Source organism: Xenopus laevis, chromosome 2L, assembly GCF_017654675.1.
Source record: "Xenopus laevis strain J_2021 chromosome 2L, Xenopus_laevis_v10.1, whole genome shotgun sequence".
Taxonomy (NCBI): domain Eukaryota; kingdom Metazoa; phylum Chordata; class Amphibia; order Anura; family Pipidae; genus Xenopus; species Xenopus laevis.
This window is the reverse complement of record NC_054373.1, coordinates 94,751,909-94,769,813: the sequence shown is the minus strand read 5'-3', so window position 1 is coordinate 94,769,813 and position 17,905 is coordinate 94,751,909. Positions and strand designations below refer to the sequence as shown.

The 17,905-nt window shown below is 39.6% G+C and overlaps 1 protein-coding gene across 2 annotated transcripts; it reads right to left on the bottom strand.

Moving 5' to 3' along the window:
- Positions 1-1,137: 1,137 nt before the first annotated feature.
- Positions 1,138-13,712, bottom strand: ppie.L (peptidylprolyl isomerase E (cyclophilin E) L homeolog). Of its 2 annotated transcripts, none has more exons than XM_018245388.2 (10): positions 13,553-13,712; positions 13,148-13,246; positions 12,216-12,259; positions 10,967-10,993; positions 10,186-10,267; positions 10,009-10,109; positions 9,741-9,864; positions 5,674-5,859; positions 2,847-2,989; positions 1,138-1,328 (listed from the first exon to the last, which is right to left on the bottom strand). In XM_018245388.2, the coding sequence occupies exons 1-10, from the start codon at positions 13,581-13,583 to the stop codon at positions 1,260-1,262; spliced, it is 906 nt and encodes a 301-aa protein (XP_018100877.1). In that variant the 5' UTR covers positions 13,584-13,712; the 3' UTR covers positions 1,138-1,259. The 2 variants fall into 2 exon arrangements, with proteins under 2 accessions (XP_018100877.1, NP_001090502.1); NM_001097033.1 differs by lacking the exon at positions 13,553-13,712 and adding an exon at positions 13,386-13,545.
- Between the last annotated feature and the right edge of the window lie 4,193 nt (positions 13,713-17,905).

The window sequence follows — 17,905 nt, the reverse complement described above, 5'->3', positions numbered from 1 at the left end:
AGTTTATGTTAAGTCTTCAAAAAAAATACTTTGCAATACTCTGCTTTTCTGTAAAGATTGCTGATCTAATTTCACTGTTCATCCTCTCATAGAAAGTGGTGGAGGCTTTCCTCACGCATGTCAACGCACATGGGTACCATGCCATATATACCACATACATGTTTGTGCATGTTATTCTGGGCTGTAAATGGCATTTCTGTCCAGGAATGGGGATGACAAAAATGCCACCTTGCAACATATTGCATATTAAATATCAGGTCACTTCCATTTTTAAAATGAGAACTAAGCCCCAATTGGCCTCTTGGAACAGTCTACTGGCGGCAAGTCCTTCACCACTAGCAAATCACTTAGCTTTCTAGTGTGCCCATTAGCCATCATAGGTCTCTTGACCTGAGTAAAAGGCAGTAAAGAAACCGTCTTTATAATCTCGCATCTATTGTTTATTCAGTTTTCTTATTATAAATAAGATGATAATCTACCTAGTAGAGCATCAAATTAAAAAGTTCAGAGATGTCCCATCCTCCTTATAAGTGAAGGGGGAGGGGTTGGTATTGTGCATGTTCACAAATTCAAGAAGAGATTCCTGCCACACAGATTGCCAATATAACTCTTATAAAATAAAATGGCCCCCTACCAATTGTGTGATCTACCTGTTTTCATATTGTTCCATACAGAGATAAGCAAAGGATGGCACACAGTTTGGCCACATTGTAGATAATACTTGTGTCAGAAGATAAAATAATTGTGTGATAAGGCCATATCCAGCAATTCATTCAGAAAATCTGCAGGATGATTACACTTGGCTTTCAGCTACCATCTTTCTGCAAGCCTGTACATCATCATCATGTGGGATAATGACGTAAAAGTTACCTGCATCCATTGTTACCATGCAAACAGAAGAGATCATGACACTTAGTAAACACAGTAATGCCTGACAAAAGAAGGGCTTAACAATGCAGGGACCCTATCACTGCTGTGTCCTATGGCTGCTGTAGATCTTATGACCATGTGACTGCACCTGTTTTGGCCAAGGTTAAACATATGTTTCTTTGTTAACATAATTTCAGTCATAGGGATACGTAGATATTTACATTTACAGAAATGCTGTATACTCTGTGGAAAGCTCATACAACATGGTACAAAAAAAGGATTTATTTAAACGGGGAACATGTACAAATTGTAATCATAACCAAGAAACTTTTTTTTTAAACAAGAAAAGTTGCCTGCAATCAAATCCCAGAGCCAGTCAAGAACTGCTGTCACACATACTCCCCACAGTCTGATATGATGATCTTCTGTTTTGGTTTTCCATCTTTGCCGCCTTGCGCCTTTCAAAATAAAAATGAAAAGTTAGAAACACAATATTCACATAGAGCTCAGCTTCCCAGCGTGTGAATCATTAAACGTTAGTACTACTGTGCCATTTTGCAAACTTGTGTTATTTGAAATAATGATGTGATGGAACTGTAGTAAAATGATTCAATTTCATTATTTCCATAGCCTTTTACCACATTTAATAAAATTATTTATGGGAAGTAAAATACTAAAAATACTTTATTTTGCCTATCCCCTACCTTCCCTTTGAAATAAATGGGATTCGATTTGAACAGGCAGTAGTTAGAGAGTTTGGGTACCAGAGCTGTAGAGTCGATACATAAATCCTTTGACGTTTTTTTAAGGATTAGTAACACCAAAAACTGAAAGTATATCAAAGTAATTAGAATATAATGTACTGTTGCTCTGCACTGGTAAAACTGATCTGTTTGCTTCAGAAACACTACTATAGTTTATATAAGCAAGCTGCTGTGTAGTCATGCAAGCTGGAAAAAAGAAGAAATTGCACAGAGCTTATCTGTTATGAGCTATGTAACCTGTGCATTTTCTCCAGAATGAATGGCTGCCCCATTACTACACAGCAGCTTGCTTATATAAACTATAGTAGTGTTTCTGAAGCAAACACACAGCTTTTACCAGTGCATGCTAATAGTATATTATATGTTAATTACTGTACTTTTAAATACTATCAATTTTGGATGTTACTGTTCCTTTAATATACTAATGTATTTTCCATGCTGATGAAAGAAGTACACAACATACAAGGCATTTATCACTGCCAAAACTCAAAAATATAAACCACATACTTTGGTAATTCTAAACCAAAATCAAAGTTAAACTACATATTGGAAAACCTGAAAACAACTTATAAATTAATTGACCTGGCATATAGCTGTAGAATAACTGCTAAATACAATACAAAATTAACTAAAGTAGAAGTTACAGAGCAACATAATTGCTTCTGCCATATTCTCCTTCATAGAAGCTCTTAAATCGGATTTGCTTATTTTCAGTACTTGTAGTTAAAGTTATTAGGAGTTGGAAGATTGTTGGCGACCCTTAATCAAGATACCCAAGATTGCTCCCGACTCAGACTCCAGGTCTGTTGGGTACAGTAGTGTTAGAGTTGCATCGGAATGAATTATAAATGTTAATGAATAGGATGAGTCACAAAAATTCTTAAAATCTGCAAACTGAACTTACTACTCTGAAGATGTATTAAAAAGGGCCGTTGTATTATATACTAATTAACTGGCCTGTTATTCACATTATTACTAGCAGGGATCCATTGCAGCAAAGCACATACATGTATTTGTAAGCTTGAGTATATACATGGTTTTGAGCTTATTGTGTGCTGTGGCCCAGTGAATTAAGGCAGCATATGCCTAAATAATGCAAAGATTTTTTTTTTAAATTGCCAGTGGTATTTCTTGCAGAAGCTAATAAGACTGACTGGGTTATCTCACTGTACACATATAAAGAGTGTCTGAGATATAGCCCAATCCATTTACCTCCATCTGCCTTACAACATCCATCCCCTCCATCACTTCCCCGAACACCACATGCTTCCCATCAAGCCAATCTGTTTTGTCGCATGTGATGAAGAACTGTGATCCATTTGTGTTGACACCAGAATTCGCCATGGACAGCAATCCTAAGGGGAAAATCAGAGTGACAGTGATGAAAGTTTAAGTGCTATGTCAATCTCATCCCAACACTGCAAGGTAAATGCACATTAAAGACCACACTCTTATTATTTCCCCTCACTAAAATCTACCAGAAATTCACAATACACAGCTGTATTAACAAATAACTAGTAAAAAAAACACACACACAAGGAAATGATTACAATATCCCCTATAACAACATTTAGTCTATAATTAATGAGTTTAATGACAGATGCACCTTATTACTGAAGATCTGTTTTCATTTTACCAGTGCCCAGGTGACAGTCTACTCATCTAGTTAGTAAGGTTGGGTAAGTAGGTCATTGTAGAATGACATTGTATATATTTCTAAATGATTAAGGTGATTAATCTAGAATTCATTTAAGGCTTTGAGGGTTATTTTGTGTATATGCAAGCATATGCACAAAATATACATTCTTCAGGCTCACCGTAATTAGCAGTACTAAATATAACTTTCCTAAGCAAATAATACACAGCACAGTAAAGGAGACCACACAAGGGCTGATTTTCAGGTTACCCCCCCCCCAGACTGCCCCATAGTGTATGACTTGACCACACACATAGATAACTAATTGCACTGATGCGTTAGTCTGTCAACGGGCCTGTATAAGCAGATCACAAGGGGAACAGGTGGGAGTTTAACAATCATAACAGTGGACAATAACAAGAAATAATGTGCAGGGAAATCAGCCAGAGAAATTCCCTTCAGAGGGGTCAATCAATGCATATAGAAGGTAAACTGGTCAGACTACTCATCCATATTGCTTCATTGATGGTCACCAACATGCCCATGACTGATTGCCTCTCTACAACAGCCATTTTCAATTCAAGAGAGAAGTAACATGCTATCTAAGTGAAGGCAGAGCTGGGGTTATGTCCACTTAGTCAACCTGGTTCTCTCAGTGTGGTAATGCTCCTGTTTTTTGGGCCTTGGAGACTGATGCACATGCAAAAGATAATGTTATCAACAGAAGCTTTTGACAAAACATCTAAAGCTCCATTAAACAAACAAAAAAAAAAAAAAATCATCATTAAAGGACATGGCTGCCCCTATTCTAGTTTGTGTAAAAAAACGTGATGGTGATTTACCTATTACCCTACAATCTAACACCAGAACACCATTGTATTCTATTCTGTAGTGATTATGTAGCCTATGTACAGTGTGAGATGGGGTCCAACAGAGAATCTGACCCCAGGAGACCATCAAACAAGCCTGCCTGCTGGCACTGACATAGGGAAACCCTGGTACTACAGTATGTCCAAACATGGCACTAGCTTTACAATTTCCACAGCACCCTGCATCAATAGACAAAGCATACTTGAACCAAAGGAATTGGGTGGAAGTCTCATTTTGACACCAAGCACCAAAAATTATGACATCCCACAACTCAAGGCTTTCAGCACAATGTCACACAATTTAACCTGAAGCACCCACACAATTGCGTGTTTTATTGCATCAGACACATTGCTACCTCACAGCAGAAAAACACTGCATTGTAGATTAAAAAAAAAATACAGCGACTTCCACCCAAAATTGCACTTTGCTTACTGAACTTGTGGTTATAGTGAACTATAGTAGTGCTTAAAAAGCTGCTGGAGTGCCAAGCTTTATGAACGCTTACTTTATATAATGTGGTCCAGTACCTTGTACCTCTCACTATATATTGTATTTATTATATGTTTTTAGAATGTGGGAATATTGTTCATGAAATTCTACTGTATACAGTATATGCAGCCTTTACTGGGCAAGCTGATTCAGAGCTGAAGCTAATGGCATATCAGGCAGTATTTAAACAGCGTATTTTAGCTGGCAGAGCAAATATTATTTAAACTGCCTGACACAGCAAGTACAGATGGTTGTTGTCCCCAAAATGCACGCAAGAGAACTCAAATACCCACTTGAACAAGCTAAAATGCCCGGTTATCATGTCTGATATTTAAGGGATTCTGTCATGACTTTTATTATTTACTTTTGATTTCTAAATTACACTGTTTATATTGCAAACAATTCACTCTACTATTTAAAATGTTATTCTTGAACCAACAAATGTATTATTTTTTTGCTGTAATATTGGTGTGGAGCCTATTTTTAGCTTGTCAATCGGCCTTTATTTTTATGGATTTTTAATTATTTATTTTATTTATATTGTGCTTCTTTCCATATTGATTTTTAAATGCTATGAGGTTGTCAGAGTAAACCAAAAATGATGCTTGGAGATCCCAGGATAATCAAGACCCTAGCAACCTGACCTTCAACAACATTCCAAACTGGAGAGCTTCAGAATACAAAGTCAAATTAAATGTCACCCCTTCCCCAAAGAATGAAGGGCAATCATATCTTGTCTTAGAATATAATTGTCTAGAACAAATAAAAAGTTAACATTAAAGTGAATCTTCTAATAAGTTCCTTTACTCTAGCTGGTGTACAGGCAAACATACCGATGATTGCACTGGCATTGATGGGAGTGGACAGATTTTGTTTCAATAAAATTTATATAATTCATCATGTTATATTATAGATTTTGGACTCAAAGTTTTAGATACAAGACCTCTGGGAATGCAAAGCACTGTTTATGCAAAACCTTGTATATATTACTCTTCAAAGCATCCAGTTAATTGTCTCTTTCAGCTGGTCATTGGAACAAATTACCTGGTCCAGTGTGCTTTAAAATAAAGTTTTCATCATCGAACTTTCTACCATAAATGGATTTTCCTCCAGTGCCATTGTGGTTGGTGAAGTCTCCAGCCTGGCACATGAACTGCGGGATGATTCTGTGAAAACTGCTGCCTTTAAAGCCAAATCCCTTTTCATGGTTGCACAGACAGCGGAAATTCTCTGTTAATTAGAGGAAATATTGTTATAGTTATTAATATACACTCATCTTATAAAGGCATTACATTTTTATTATATAGATAATATCATACAGTATATCATGAGTAATAGATATCTGGTATATCATAGATAAGTGGGTGAGCAACTTGGTTTGGTGTTGAGAGGGTCAGGTACAGCCACAGGGGATTCTGAAACAGAATACTCTCCCACAAAGTTACAAATATAAATGTTATATTCCTAGAAAGAGTATGTGAACACAGAGAGAGCTACAAACCGCTGCACACGATACCATCTGCAATAAATTTGCTGGATTGGATTTGGCTCAATTACGCAAGGTTTCAGTATGACATCAAGAACTCAAACTGTAAGGGGGGGGTTATATTTTCTTATAAAATGCTATCAGGTTGCAGGTGCAATTACAGTGGCAGCACATTTTTCTAATTTCAAATTGCTTATTAACCCAACCCATGAAAGTAAAGAACACTGTATAGTTAAGAGTTTACTGCCATAGGAGAGTGTGTACAGAGTATGCTAAAAGAGACATAGTATCCTAGGGATGTTGAGTTCTAGGAAGGGAAAACCCTCTTCGTCGCACCAGTTGTAGTACGCATGCCATATTCTGTGGTATGATTTGCAAGCTTTCAGCATGGTAGAAAGGACCTCTTCTGATAGACCCTGTTTCAATAGCCAACCCGTCAAAAGGAATAGACCTGGGTTGTGATGAACTATTGGCCCTTGAATTAGAAGGTCTGACCTGGGGGTCAAACGTATTGGATGATCTATCGACATGTCCTGTAGTTCTGAGAACCAAGTCCTCTGTGGCCAGTATGGTGCCACCACGATTACTGTGAGCTGCGATTGTCTGATCTTCTTTAGTATCCGTGGTAACATGGGAAGAGGTGGGAAGACACATACTAGGTTGAAGCACCAGTTCTGCGTCATTGCATCTGTTCCTGCTGCTGTCGGATCCCGACATTGTGTGAAATATTTTGGGACCTATCGATTGGTTCTGGACACCATCAGATCTATCTATGGTAGTCCCCAGTGATGAACTAGTTCTGCAAACACTTCCGGGTGCAACTCCCATTCTCCTGCTTCTAAACGATTTAGACTGAGGTAATCCGTCTTTGTGTTGGATACCCCTGGGATGTGAATTGCTGAGAGCCTCACATTGTTGTCTTCCACCAAGCATAGTATTTGTTGAGCCTCTGCCAGGGCATCTTTGCTGCATGTTCCTCCCTGCCGATTTATGTACACCACTGTGGTGGCATTGTCGCTTTACACTCTTACTGTTTTTTTCCGGAGCAGTTGTGACCATTGTTTGAGTGCCAGCTTTACGGCTCTTCGTTCCAATATGTTTATTGGAAGTTTGGACTCTTCTGGTAACCATTGCCCTTGTTCCACGTCGCTCCCCATCCCCGAAGGCTGGCATCTGTGGCTATGACATTCCAAATTGGTGTCACCCATGACTGGCCTTTGTTCAGCTTGTTGGATTTCAACCACCAGAGGAGAGAGTTCCTTGTTGTTTGTGATAGAGAGAAGGTTCGAGATAGAGGTCCCCCTTTCCAAACCGCTAATATGTTTGCCTGTAGAGGAAGCAGGTGCATCTGCGCGAATGGTATAGCCTCGATGGCTGAGACCATAATCCCTAGTACTCTCATTGCCACGTGGAACGTAATCCTCTGATGAAGTCGTTTGACCTGATGTTTGATTCTCCTCTGTTTTTTTTGTGGGAGACAGGCTAGCTGTGTGATTGTGTTGAATTCCAGTCCCAGAAAGGTCATCTGATGGTTGGGGTATAGTTTGGACTTGGACCAGTTTATGGTCCATCCGAAACTCTAAAGCATTGAGATTGCTTTACTGATATCTGCCGTCGCTTCCTCCAATGTTCTGGCCTGTATGAGGAGATTGTCCAGGTAAGGTGTTATTGATATCCCTTGCAAACGCAGTGCTGCCCCGATACCGCCATCAGTTTGGTGAAGACTCGGGGAGCTGTTGAAAGACCAAAGGGTAGGGCTACAACTGGTAGTGTCTGTTTGCAAAAGCGAAGCGGAGGAAGCGGGGGTGTGGAGGCCAGATTGGGACATGGAGATATGCGTCCTTTATGTCCAGTGATATCAAGAGCTGATCTTGTTCCATTACCCTGATCACTGATCGTAAGGTTTCCATCTTGAATTGGAACGATCTGACAGATTTGTTTAAGAGTTTTAGGTCCCCCCTTTTTTGGGGACTATGAAGAGATTTAAGTAAAACCCAGAGAATCTCTCTTGTGAGGGTACTGGAACTATTAATCCTGATTCTTCCATAGTGGTGATGCAGTCCAGAAAGGCCTGAGTCTTGATGTCACTGGAGGGGACTCTGGACATGAAAAAGTTGTTGGGAGGGGGAGCGATGAAATCGATGTGGTAACCTTCCAATACAATCTCTTTGACCCAGGCATCTGAAGAGTGGTGGGTCCATGCCTCCCAGAATTGCAGTAACCTGCCCACTATTTGTTCCCTTGATTCCGGAGGGAGTACCCCGTCAAGCCGTTGTCGATTAGTCTTTTATAGGCTTACCGTGGGGCTTGTTATTCTTCCATGTTGGTCATCCTCTTTCACTTGGTTTGGAGCGAAAGTGTGACCTTTGTGGAGAGCGGTTTCTTCGATGAAAGCGTCCGCTTTGGCCTCGAAAAAACCTTCGTCTGTTGCTCTGCTTTTTGATTGGGGGAGGAAGGTGCTCTTTCCCCCTGTCGCTTGGGAAATTATTTTTTCCAGTTCTTCGCTGAACAACCGTTGTCCCTTAATCGGGAGAGATGTGAGTGATAGCCAAAGGGTCCGTCTTGCTGCTACTGAGAGAGCTGAAGTCCTGGCTGTGGTCTGGGAAGCAGATAGGGTGGCATCACATAGGTATGCTGATGCGTCCACAATAGAGAGTGTGGATTCAATGAGTTCAGATCTGGGCACACCCTCTTGTAAATCTTTGAGGCTCTGGATACCCATGCTGAAGCTAGTATCGGTTATAGGGCTGACCCCGAAGAGGAGTAAATTGCTCTCAGGGTACTTTCCATCCGTCTATCTGCCGGGTCCTTAAATGCTGCGGCATCGGTGACCGGTAAGTTGGTAGATTTTGACACTGACACTGGTGCGTCGACTACTGGGGGATTGGACCATTTTTCTACCAATTCCTTTGGAAAGGGATAAGACTTTGAAAATTTCTTAGATGCTTGAAATTTCCATTCCTCTTGGATTAAATTAGTCAGTTGGTCATGATCGGGAAAACAGGTTGTTGACTTGTGTTGTTGTTTGAAAAGACCTGTAGACTGGTCCTTCTCGTGTGTTCGTGTGATATTGAATATATCAAGTACCCCCTAAATGATGTCATCAGTGTCATGCGCGGATAAAACTGGTGGAATAAGGAAGTGTGTGGGGTTAAGATGGATATCCAGACACACCCCTTTTGAACAATTAGTGTCCTGCCTCCTGGAGGATGGAGCTTAACCCCTAAGGTCCCTGTGTCCCCCAGAGATGACAGAGAAAGGGATGCAATCCACACTCATTTTAATAGAACTACATTTAGGCACACTATTCATGACATTGACTATTTAGACTGTGTATGAATGATGTTTAACAAAAGCTGAGATATATGCAAGATAAACATAGTTTTTAGAATGTCTGTACATCATTAAGGTGAAACCTAAGAATAGGATATGCCACATGTAAGTGCAATCCTAAAGCAATATGACTCAAATTGTTTTATAAGCACAGTGGAATGCTCCATGGATCACATTTGTAGTATCCAAGTCCCAAGAAATCCTGTAGCCTACCAACTACAAATAAATCCCACCATTGATATTTCTTGCCCATTTCAGAAAATAGTACCCAAATCTTTTTGGATACACTCACCTACTGTCATTGGAACAATATCAGCTCTCAGCAGGAATCGGATTCGTCCAGCAGGCTTGTTCCCAATCTTGATGTCCATGTAGACTTGGGGATTTGCCCGAACTTTTTTAGGAGGAGGTTCTCCCTGTTACAAAAGAGCCACAACACAAGTGAATGTGAATGAATGTCAGAACCCACATAAATCAGAAAAACTGCAGTTATAAAGTGTTCCCACTGATTGATGATTTGACGATTTGCCTTTCCCCTCATTTGCACAAAATCCATATACCTCTTGGGCTGCAGGTTTTGGAGCTTCTACCCCTTCTCCTTCTTCATTCTCTTCCAGAGTTTTTCCAGAGAATTTCTTTAGCCAGTCATCATCGGACCACACTTAAATAAAGACGGATAGAATGTGAATAATAAAAAGTTTCCATGGCATCTTGCACCTTCCTAATAACCAACCTACCAGCCTTGGATGAACCTTCTTTTAATCGCATAGGCTTTGCTAGATTGACTCGAATTGTTCTACCAAACAGTTCTGATTCATTCTGCAAATTCAAAAAGGTTCCATGTTATCAATAAAACAGCACAATATTTACAATTTGAAAAATAAAATACACAAAAATGTAATTCTGCAAGCTTTTATGATACTAAGGTCCATTTAGGCATTTCAACTTCTGCAACCACTGCCTAATTTCTAACTAGCAGTAGGTGACTATGCGGTCAGTACAATTATAAATAAGACTGTTGGCAGCAAAATGTTTTGTAAAAAAATGTATATCACATATGCATGTATAGACTGCCATACATCATATTTGACCCTTTGTGTATTACTATACAGCTAAATTTCAACAGGGCAGTTACCCAGAGGAACCAATTTCTTTTTTTTTCTAAATTGTAATAGGCTGATCAAAACAAATTAATAATTGTTTGCTATGTGTAAATTCACCGGTAATATTTACTATTAACAGATTATCCCGGAGGGTCTTAATATATTGTTTTTATGTGCTGTACAAATAGATCTCTAAAATTGCACAGGATCACACATGGCAGACTCTACTGCTATAACGCATATATTCTGAAGCAAGTGCTGGGCAACAGAAATTAATAGGGATATTAACTACTTTCAGGTTTTGGTGTTATTGGACCTATAATTACAGAAGTGGTGCTTTGGGAATTGCTAGCATTTCTATAAATAACATATAAAAGTAAAAATAAAGTGCATAAACCACATATGTAATTCTTACCATGTTATCAATTGCAGCAGCTGCATCCTGGAGAAGGGGGAAAAAAAAAGATTCAACAATGCAAAGATGCATTCAATTAAAATACAAATAATAATCAATATAAGAGGTGTATGTAAAATTGCTATATAAAAATGCCATATAGCTATAGATAACTTTTTTTTTTTTAACACAAATATATGGTTTCCTCTCCTTCTGAGGAATCGAGTGAGAATCTGCCTTTGCCTCTTAAGCCGAAAGAGTCATTCAGTCACTGTCTCACTTTGTTCCATGTCGATGTGATGGATCGTAGGACTTGGAAGTCCCATTTTTCAGAAAATCTATTTGGCACCCATCATGAAAACCAGACAGCACATATCTTCAACATAGAAGAAGGCGTTGAATGCCAGTCTAAGGGATAGTGAGGAAATAATCTCTGTGAGCCAGAGGAAAAGAACAAGAGAAACAAAGGAAAGGAAAACAAAAAAAAAAAAAATGGAGGGGACAGGCAACAGACAATGCACAGGCAACGGGAATGAAAGAATGGTAGGATAAATAGTTGTACCTCTATCGTAGTTAGGGTTGCCACCTTTTCTGGAAAAAAATACCGCCTTCCAATATATTTATCTTTTTTCCTATTAATAACATTGGGATCAACCATAATTTTTACCGGCCAGGTGGCAACCCTAATTGTAGTCATGATATGCTGGGGCCTCACATGCTGTGCCGGTCATAAAATGCTGGGGGGGCACATGTGTTGTGCCTGTCATGAAACGCTGGGCAGCACACTCTGTGCCTGTTGTGAATTGCTGGGTAGGGGAACACACTGTGCTTGACATAAAATGAAGGGAGGGGCACAGTGTGTGTCAAAGTAGTGCCATTAGGCAGCCATAAATTTAGTTTGTTTTGAATTTTAACATATAAACTAAAAAATGTCCCATACACATCCATGATTGCCCAACATGCACTACCTTTGCAAGTTTATATTAAAAGTTCTGATAACATTTCTGAACCGTGTTTTTTCATAATTCCAATTTTATTTTTTCCCTTGTAAAACATGTATGTATGTGTGTGAGGCAATAGCCACTTGTATGTGTCATAAAAATTGCACACCTTAAACTAATTACAGGCAATTATCCTGAATGGTTCCCTAGGAAGATTTGCAAAGAATAAAATGCCAGAAACTCCCTGAGTCTAAGGAGAAATAAACAGAAGATAAAGTGTATCCACATAAAAAAGAGCATATTTAAGCTGTAAAAAGAACAATGCTGACCTCTGGAAGCTCAAACTCCACAAATGCAAATCCTCTGTGTTTTTCTATAAGATAATAAGACCATCAGTCATTAATGATACTGAGCATGAAATTAATCTGTTTATATCCACAAAAAAAATGTTGTAAATACAGAATTCATTATCAGAAAGCAGGAACACCATAAAAATAAGAACAGGTAAAGTAGCCCATAGCATCTAGTCAGCACTTCTCCTGAATAAATAAACTCCTGCACTGAACATAATTTTACCCTATCCTATTAAATATTTGTGTTTTTTTGTTATTTCTTGAAATGAACAGGGCAACACTGAATTTAAAAGGAAGAGTCATACCAACTTCCTGGTTGATTAAAACAAACTACCAGTAGGCTAAGAAACCCTCTGTATCAACCAACCTTCCATTCAGCCAGCTGCAGCCTTTGTTAGTCTTTGAGATAAGGGACAACTTATCTTGAACTAGTAATTTGTTGTTAACTATCTTGAATTACTCTTGCATTCATTTAAACATGCATGACTATAATTAAATGTTTTAACCAAAGACAAGTAATTTATAACATACTACGAAACAAACTGCCCTTGCATTTATAAAAGCCCAATCAGGTGTTACAAATGACTTAAAATGATTTGAAAACATGAGAGGGAAAATGTACCCCTTGAAATAGCATGTCACTAAAAATACATCATACAATTCAGTCCATATGGTACTAAGTTTTTGTCTAAGAAATCATTTTCATGAAGACTATACTTATCTAACAGTATGTGCCAGTGGATAATCCCAAACAGAAAAATAACCATTATAAGTCCTTAAATCCAGCCTCTGGCTCATAGGCACTTTGCTCACATGAAAGAGAAACTGGTATAAATCATACAATGCATATCAATTACTATGTCAAATTGAGCAGTGTATTCGTTTTAAAACAACCAAGACTTTCTTACCTGTTTCATAGTCAAGAGGTATCTGAATATCAGTAATGTCACCAAAAGGAATAAAGGCTGCATGCAGGATTTTTTCATCCACCTCCTCTGCTAGTCCACCTGTCAACCAATCACATTTGTTTCAGTTTAAGAACATTAAATAACATACAATTGAAAATGTTAAACATTTAAAAGAGACAGCTGTCTCGCTGTAACATATCCTCGCAGTAAGGAGCACAGCTAGAAGCTCGGTGCTTGCCTAAGTACATGGGAGTTGTAGTCCTATGATCCACGTGAGCATAGATGTCGCGCGCAGGTTCTCTGGGAAATCCCGCAAATACCGACAACATACATGGGGCACACTAAATTCACTTTGCACAATCCGTAACTGTAAACGTAGAAAATAGGAATTTGAAAAGTACTAACCCACGTACAACACCCTCTTAGTGGCCGCCATATTGCTGCCGCTGACCTTTACCCTATGACCCCTACGTCACAGCGTCCCGTTTACCTCACGCAGTAGAATGTAAATTCGATTCAGAATAAACTATGGAACGCTGCTGATAATGTGGATTAAATTCTAGAGGGCACTACTAATCTGTGATATAGTGCTAACAGAAAACGTCAGATCTGCTTTTGTCATGGCATGGCGTGTTCAAATAGTTGTCGCCATTCACCGGGTCGTAGCCATTTTGTTGGTTAGCATTGCTAGTAGCATTTAATGATACAGCTTAAAGAAACAGCAGCCGGTATTGGTTACAGAAAATATTAAATGGGGTGCGGCTAATTATCATTGCTAAAATACCGAAACTTTGATGTAAAACCCGAAAGTGGGTGACTTTTTTTTTAAATCGTTTGTAAGGTAGAGAGCTACATCTTCTGGCCGTACAGAATAATGCAAGTCTGAATTTTACTGCTAGACTGCATAGACACCTGCTTTAATGTTCTCTTGCATCTTGCTTACTCTATGGGTTCGTTTTCACCCTTTCTTCTTTGGTATCGCTTGAAATATAAGGCATATATTGTCCCTAATCTTTAATATATGTAAGGACCCATACTGTTAAATCTCCAACTGCTTTGCAGATTTTCCTATTGGCTAAGGACATGCCTATCACTGTAATCTAGGTGCCTGCCCTGTTGGCTCAGGGATGTTCTGACAAGTTCCAGTCTATATTTAATAAAATAAGTAGGTGCTCATGCTCAGTGCTCAGTGCTGTCATTAGAATTCTTGGGGCTCTGTACAGTCACCCATGAACACAAGTGTGTAGTACTAACATTTTTGGCCTCATAGGGTTGCCACTGTCTGGTAATTCACAAGTTTAGCCAATCAATTGACAGCTAGGGCCTGGACCATCCACCTATTTCCCAATGTTTTCTGTAGTGGAACTCACTTTCAAGATGTCTGCTAAGCTCTTCACAATAGGTAGCACTTTGTGGTAGTGATGTGCAGGTGACTAGCAGGGTTACAAATTCAGGTTGAAATTTGGCCAACTATTGTAGATTATGGTTGGGTGCAGGTCAGACTGTGTAAGTACACTTCTCCATTGTTCCCAAAGATTCAGTGTCCTGGAACCAGAGGTGAACACAGAAGGAGCAAACAGAATATGTTTACATTGGTACAGATTTAGTGAGGGTCCTACAATGGTTAGGGTCAGGTGTGGGATGAGTTTTTCCTGAGCCGCATTTCACTACTCCACTGCTCTAACCATCCCACTTCCCACCCCTCAGACATCATTGCCACATCCCTGCAACATGATTATCCACCTCCCTCCAAAGCAAAGTGTAATGCAAGTTACACAATTTATGTAATTTTTGCTACACTTCCAGGACCCTTTCCTACCAGCATTGGACTTGGCCCAGGCCAAATCCCCCCTCTTTCCTGATGGCGACCCTGCACACGGCTCTTCCTCTGCCCCTCTGTGAACAGAGTATTTATAGAACAAAAGCAGTAGCAACTGTAATAGTTCACCTCAGGTGTAAGAACATGCAAGCTAGAAAGAGCACTAATCTATTGTCTATTCCAACCAGGATCAATAGACTAGAGGTAGTTATCTCAGGCAATCCTCTGCCTAAAAGTGAGGGTACATCCAGCTGGCTAGGGCATCAAGCTAGTACATCTTCACAGACACATCCACTGGATGGGATTCTGACTACTAGCAATTTATTTCAACAAGTTGATCTTAAAGGGGTTGGTCACCTTTAAATTAGCTTTTTTTTTTTCTTTAAAGGTTTTTATTTTGCATTTTCAAACAATAAACAAACAAACAAATATTGTATTATGCATGGTTCCATCTTATTGTCAATATATCACACAGTATATCAGCATTTGAAATATTTGAATCCTGAACATTTGTATATACTTTAATTCAGGTATAATTCTGGATCTATTGCCCCTAGGGCACTTAAGTAGGTGATATAAATATATATGCCATTGTTATCCTGCCATCTCTAACATTAAGGCTCCTCTGTGGCCTCCAGCCAGTCCCGCCACACCAGATCATACTTCTGAGGACATCCTCTTGCAGTATAGGTGAGTTGTATTAGGGGGAGTGTTGTTTTTAGCAAGTTCAACCAGCCATTAAATGTGGGTGGTTGGGGGGGGGACATACAATTCAGGAGAATACATTTCCTGGCATAGAATAGTAATGTACGAAAAAGAATTCTCATGGCCGCCATTGGGGTTACCTCATCTATTACACCAAGAATGCACACCTGAGGGGTTATCAGGTTGGGTAGTGTCGTTTTATCCTGAATATAGTTGAGAACCTGAGACCAGAAGGCTTGGATTTGGGGGCATGACCAGATGAGGTGTAGGAAAGACGCCTCTGAGGCCCTACACTTAGGACACTGTGGTCAGTCGAGTCTGTTCATTCGAAATGGCCTATTTGGAGTTAAGTGGAGTCTATGTAGGATCTTGAACTGAATCAATCTATCTCTGGTTGAGACAAGATAGTCATAGGCCCTGTCAGTTGCTTCCTCCCAGTCCCCATCCTCCAACCCTGGGATGTCTCTGCTCCAGGCTGTACCCGCTGTGTTAAATGGAGGCTTAATAGTAGCTAGGAGAAGCGAGTACAGTCTGGTAACAAGTTTCTTGGTGGTAGGGGCTCTCAGGGCTGATTCTATCTTAGATGTTATAAGGTTCATAGCGTTCCCTTGAAATTGAGCATTGGTGGCCTGTCTAAGCTGGAAATAGGAGAAACAGGGGAGAGATTCCTGGGTTTGGACATGTTTAATTTCGGTCCTGGGGCGTATCATTCCATCCTTAACCAAGTCCCCTAGTGTATGTAGGCCCCATTGTGGCCATATTTTGTACTCTGCTATATGTTGCAGATGTGGGAGGAAGGAATTTCCCAATAGGGGTAAATGAGGCGACAGGAGGGGTAGTGTTAGATCGCAAACTTTAAGTGCTGCCACCCACACTTTGTATGGAGTGATTATAACTGGGTGGGTTGTATAAAAATCGGGGGACTTGCGAAATGGGATATATGAGAGAGACTCTATTGAGATTGCCAAAGTGGCCTGTAGTGGGAAATTCGGATTATATGGATCTGGATTAAGCCACCAATAGTATATAGTAAATCTGGGCTGCCAGTGAGTAAAAGTACCAATGTGGGAGGCCCAATCCCCCTTCGCTAACAGGAGCCCGCAGTTTGTCTCTAGCAAACCTGGGGGGCTTGTTAGCCCAGAGGAACGCTGTTTGGGCCATAGAGGGATGGAAACAGGGGAATTGTGGAATATGTAAAGGAACTTGAGGAGAAATATCATTTTTAGAAGATTGATCCTACCCCAGATGGAAATGGGCAGATTAGCTCATACTTTGTTTCTCTTTCATAGTGGAGAGGATTGGCTCATGATTAGAAGATATAAAGGCGTCTAAATTCCTACGTACCACAATGCCAAGGTATTTGAATGAGTCCACCCAGACCAGAGGGGTGGGAGGGAATAAGTCGGGGTTGATGTTGGTATCGATATACAGTATGCTTGATTTTTCCCAATTGATTTGTAGCCCTGAAAATTGTCCAAAGTGATCCACTATACTCAGGACCGTCTGAAGGGAGTCATCTGGGTTTTAAATTAGCTTTTAGTATGATGAAGAGAGTGATATTCTGAGACAATTTGCAACAGTTTTTCATTTTTTATTATGCGTTTTTTTGCATTGATTTAAATAAGAGACTGGAACATGAATAGGCCTGAATAGAAGAATAAAGAGAATGAAAAAGAGTAATAAAAATTAGCAATAACAATACATTTGTAGCTTTACAGAGTATTTGTTTTTTTTAGATGGGGTCAGGGACACCCATTTGAAAATTTTGAAAAAGTCATTAAAATGGCAAATCATTAAAAAAATAAAAAAGACCAATTGAAAAGTTGCTTAGAACTGGTCATTCTATAACATACCAAAAGTTAATTTAAATGTGAACCACCCTATTAAGCTGTCCAGTCCTATTTCCACGGTGTTACCAGTGTATTAACTTTGATGCTGATGAATGTCACTACAACAACCCCCCAGTAGATGTGTGGGGGTACTATTCATGTTGTAAAAAAAAAAAAAAGCTTACTGAATGGCTGAGAGACACCAATGTCCAAGATTTGGTGTAGTTTACTAAAACCATTCCCATCCTCCACAAGGGTGCAACTGATAAAAAGGGCTGCAGTGTAACCGCAATCTACTCCAGAGTAGCCAAAATACAGTTTGGGCCATCCGCAAATGGTATGGGCAACACTTAACATCCGTTAGAACTGAATACCATTTGACTGGTTTACCATCTGCAAAATGTC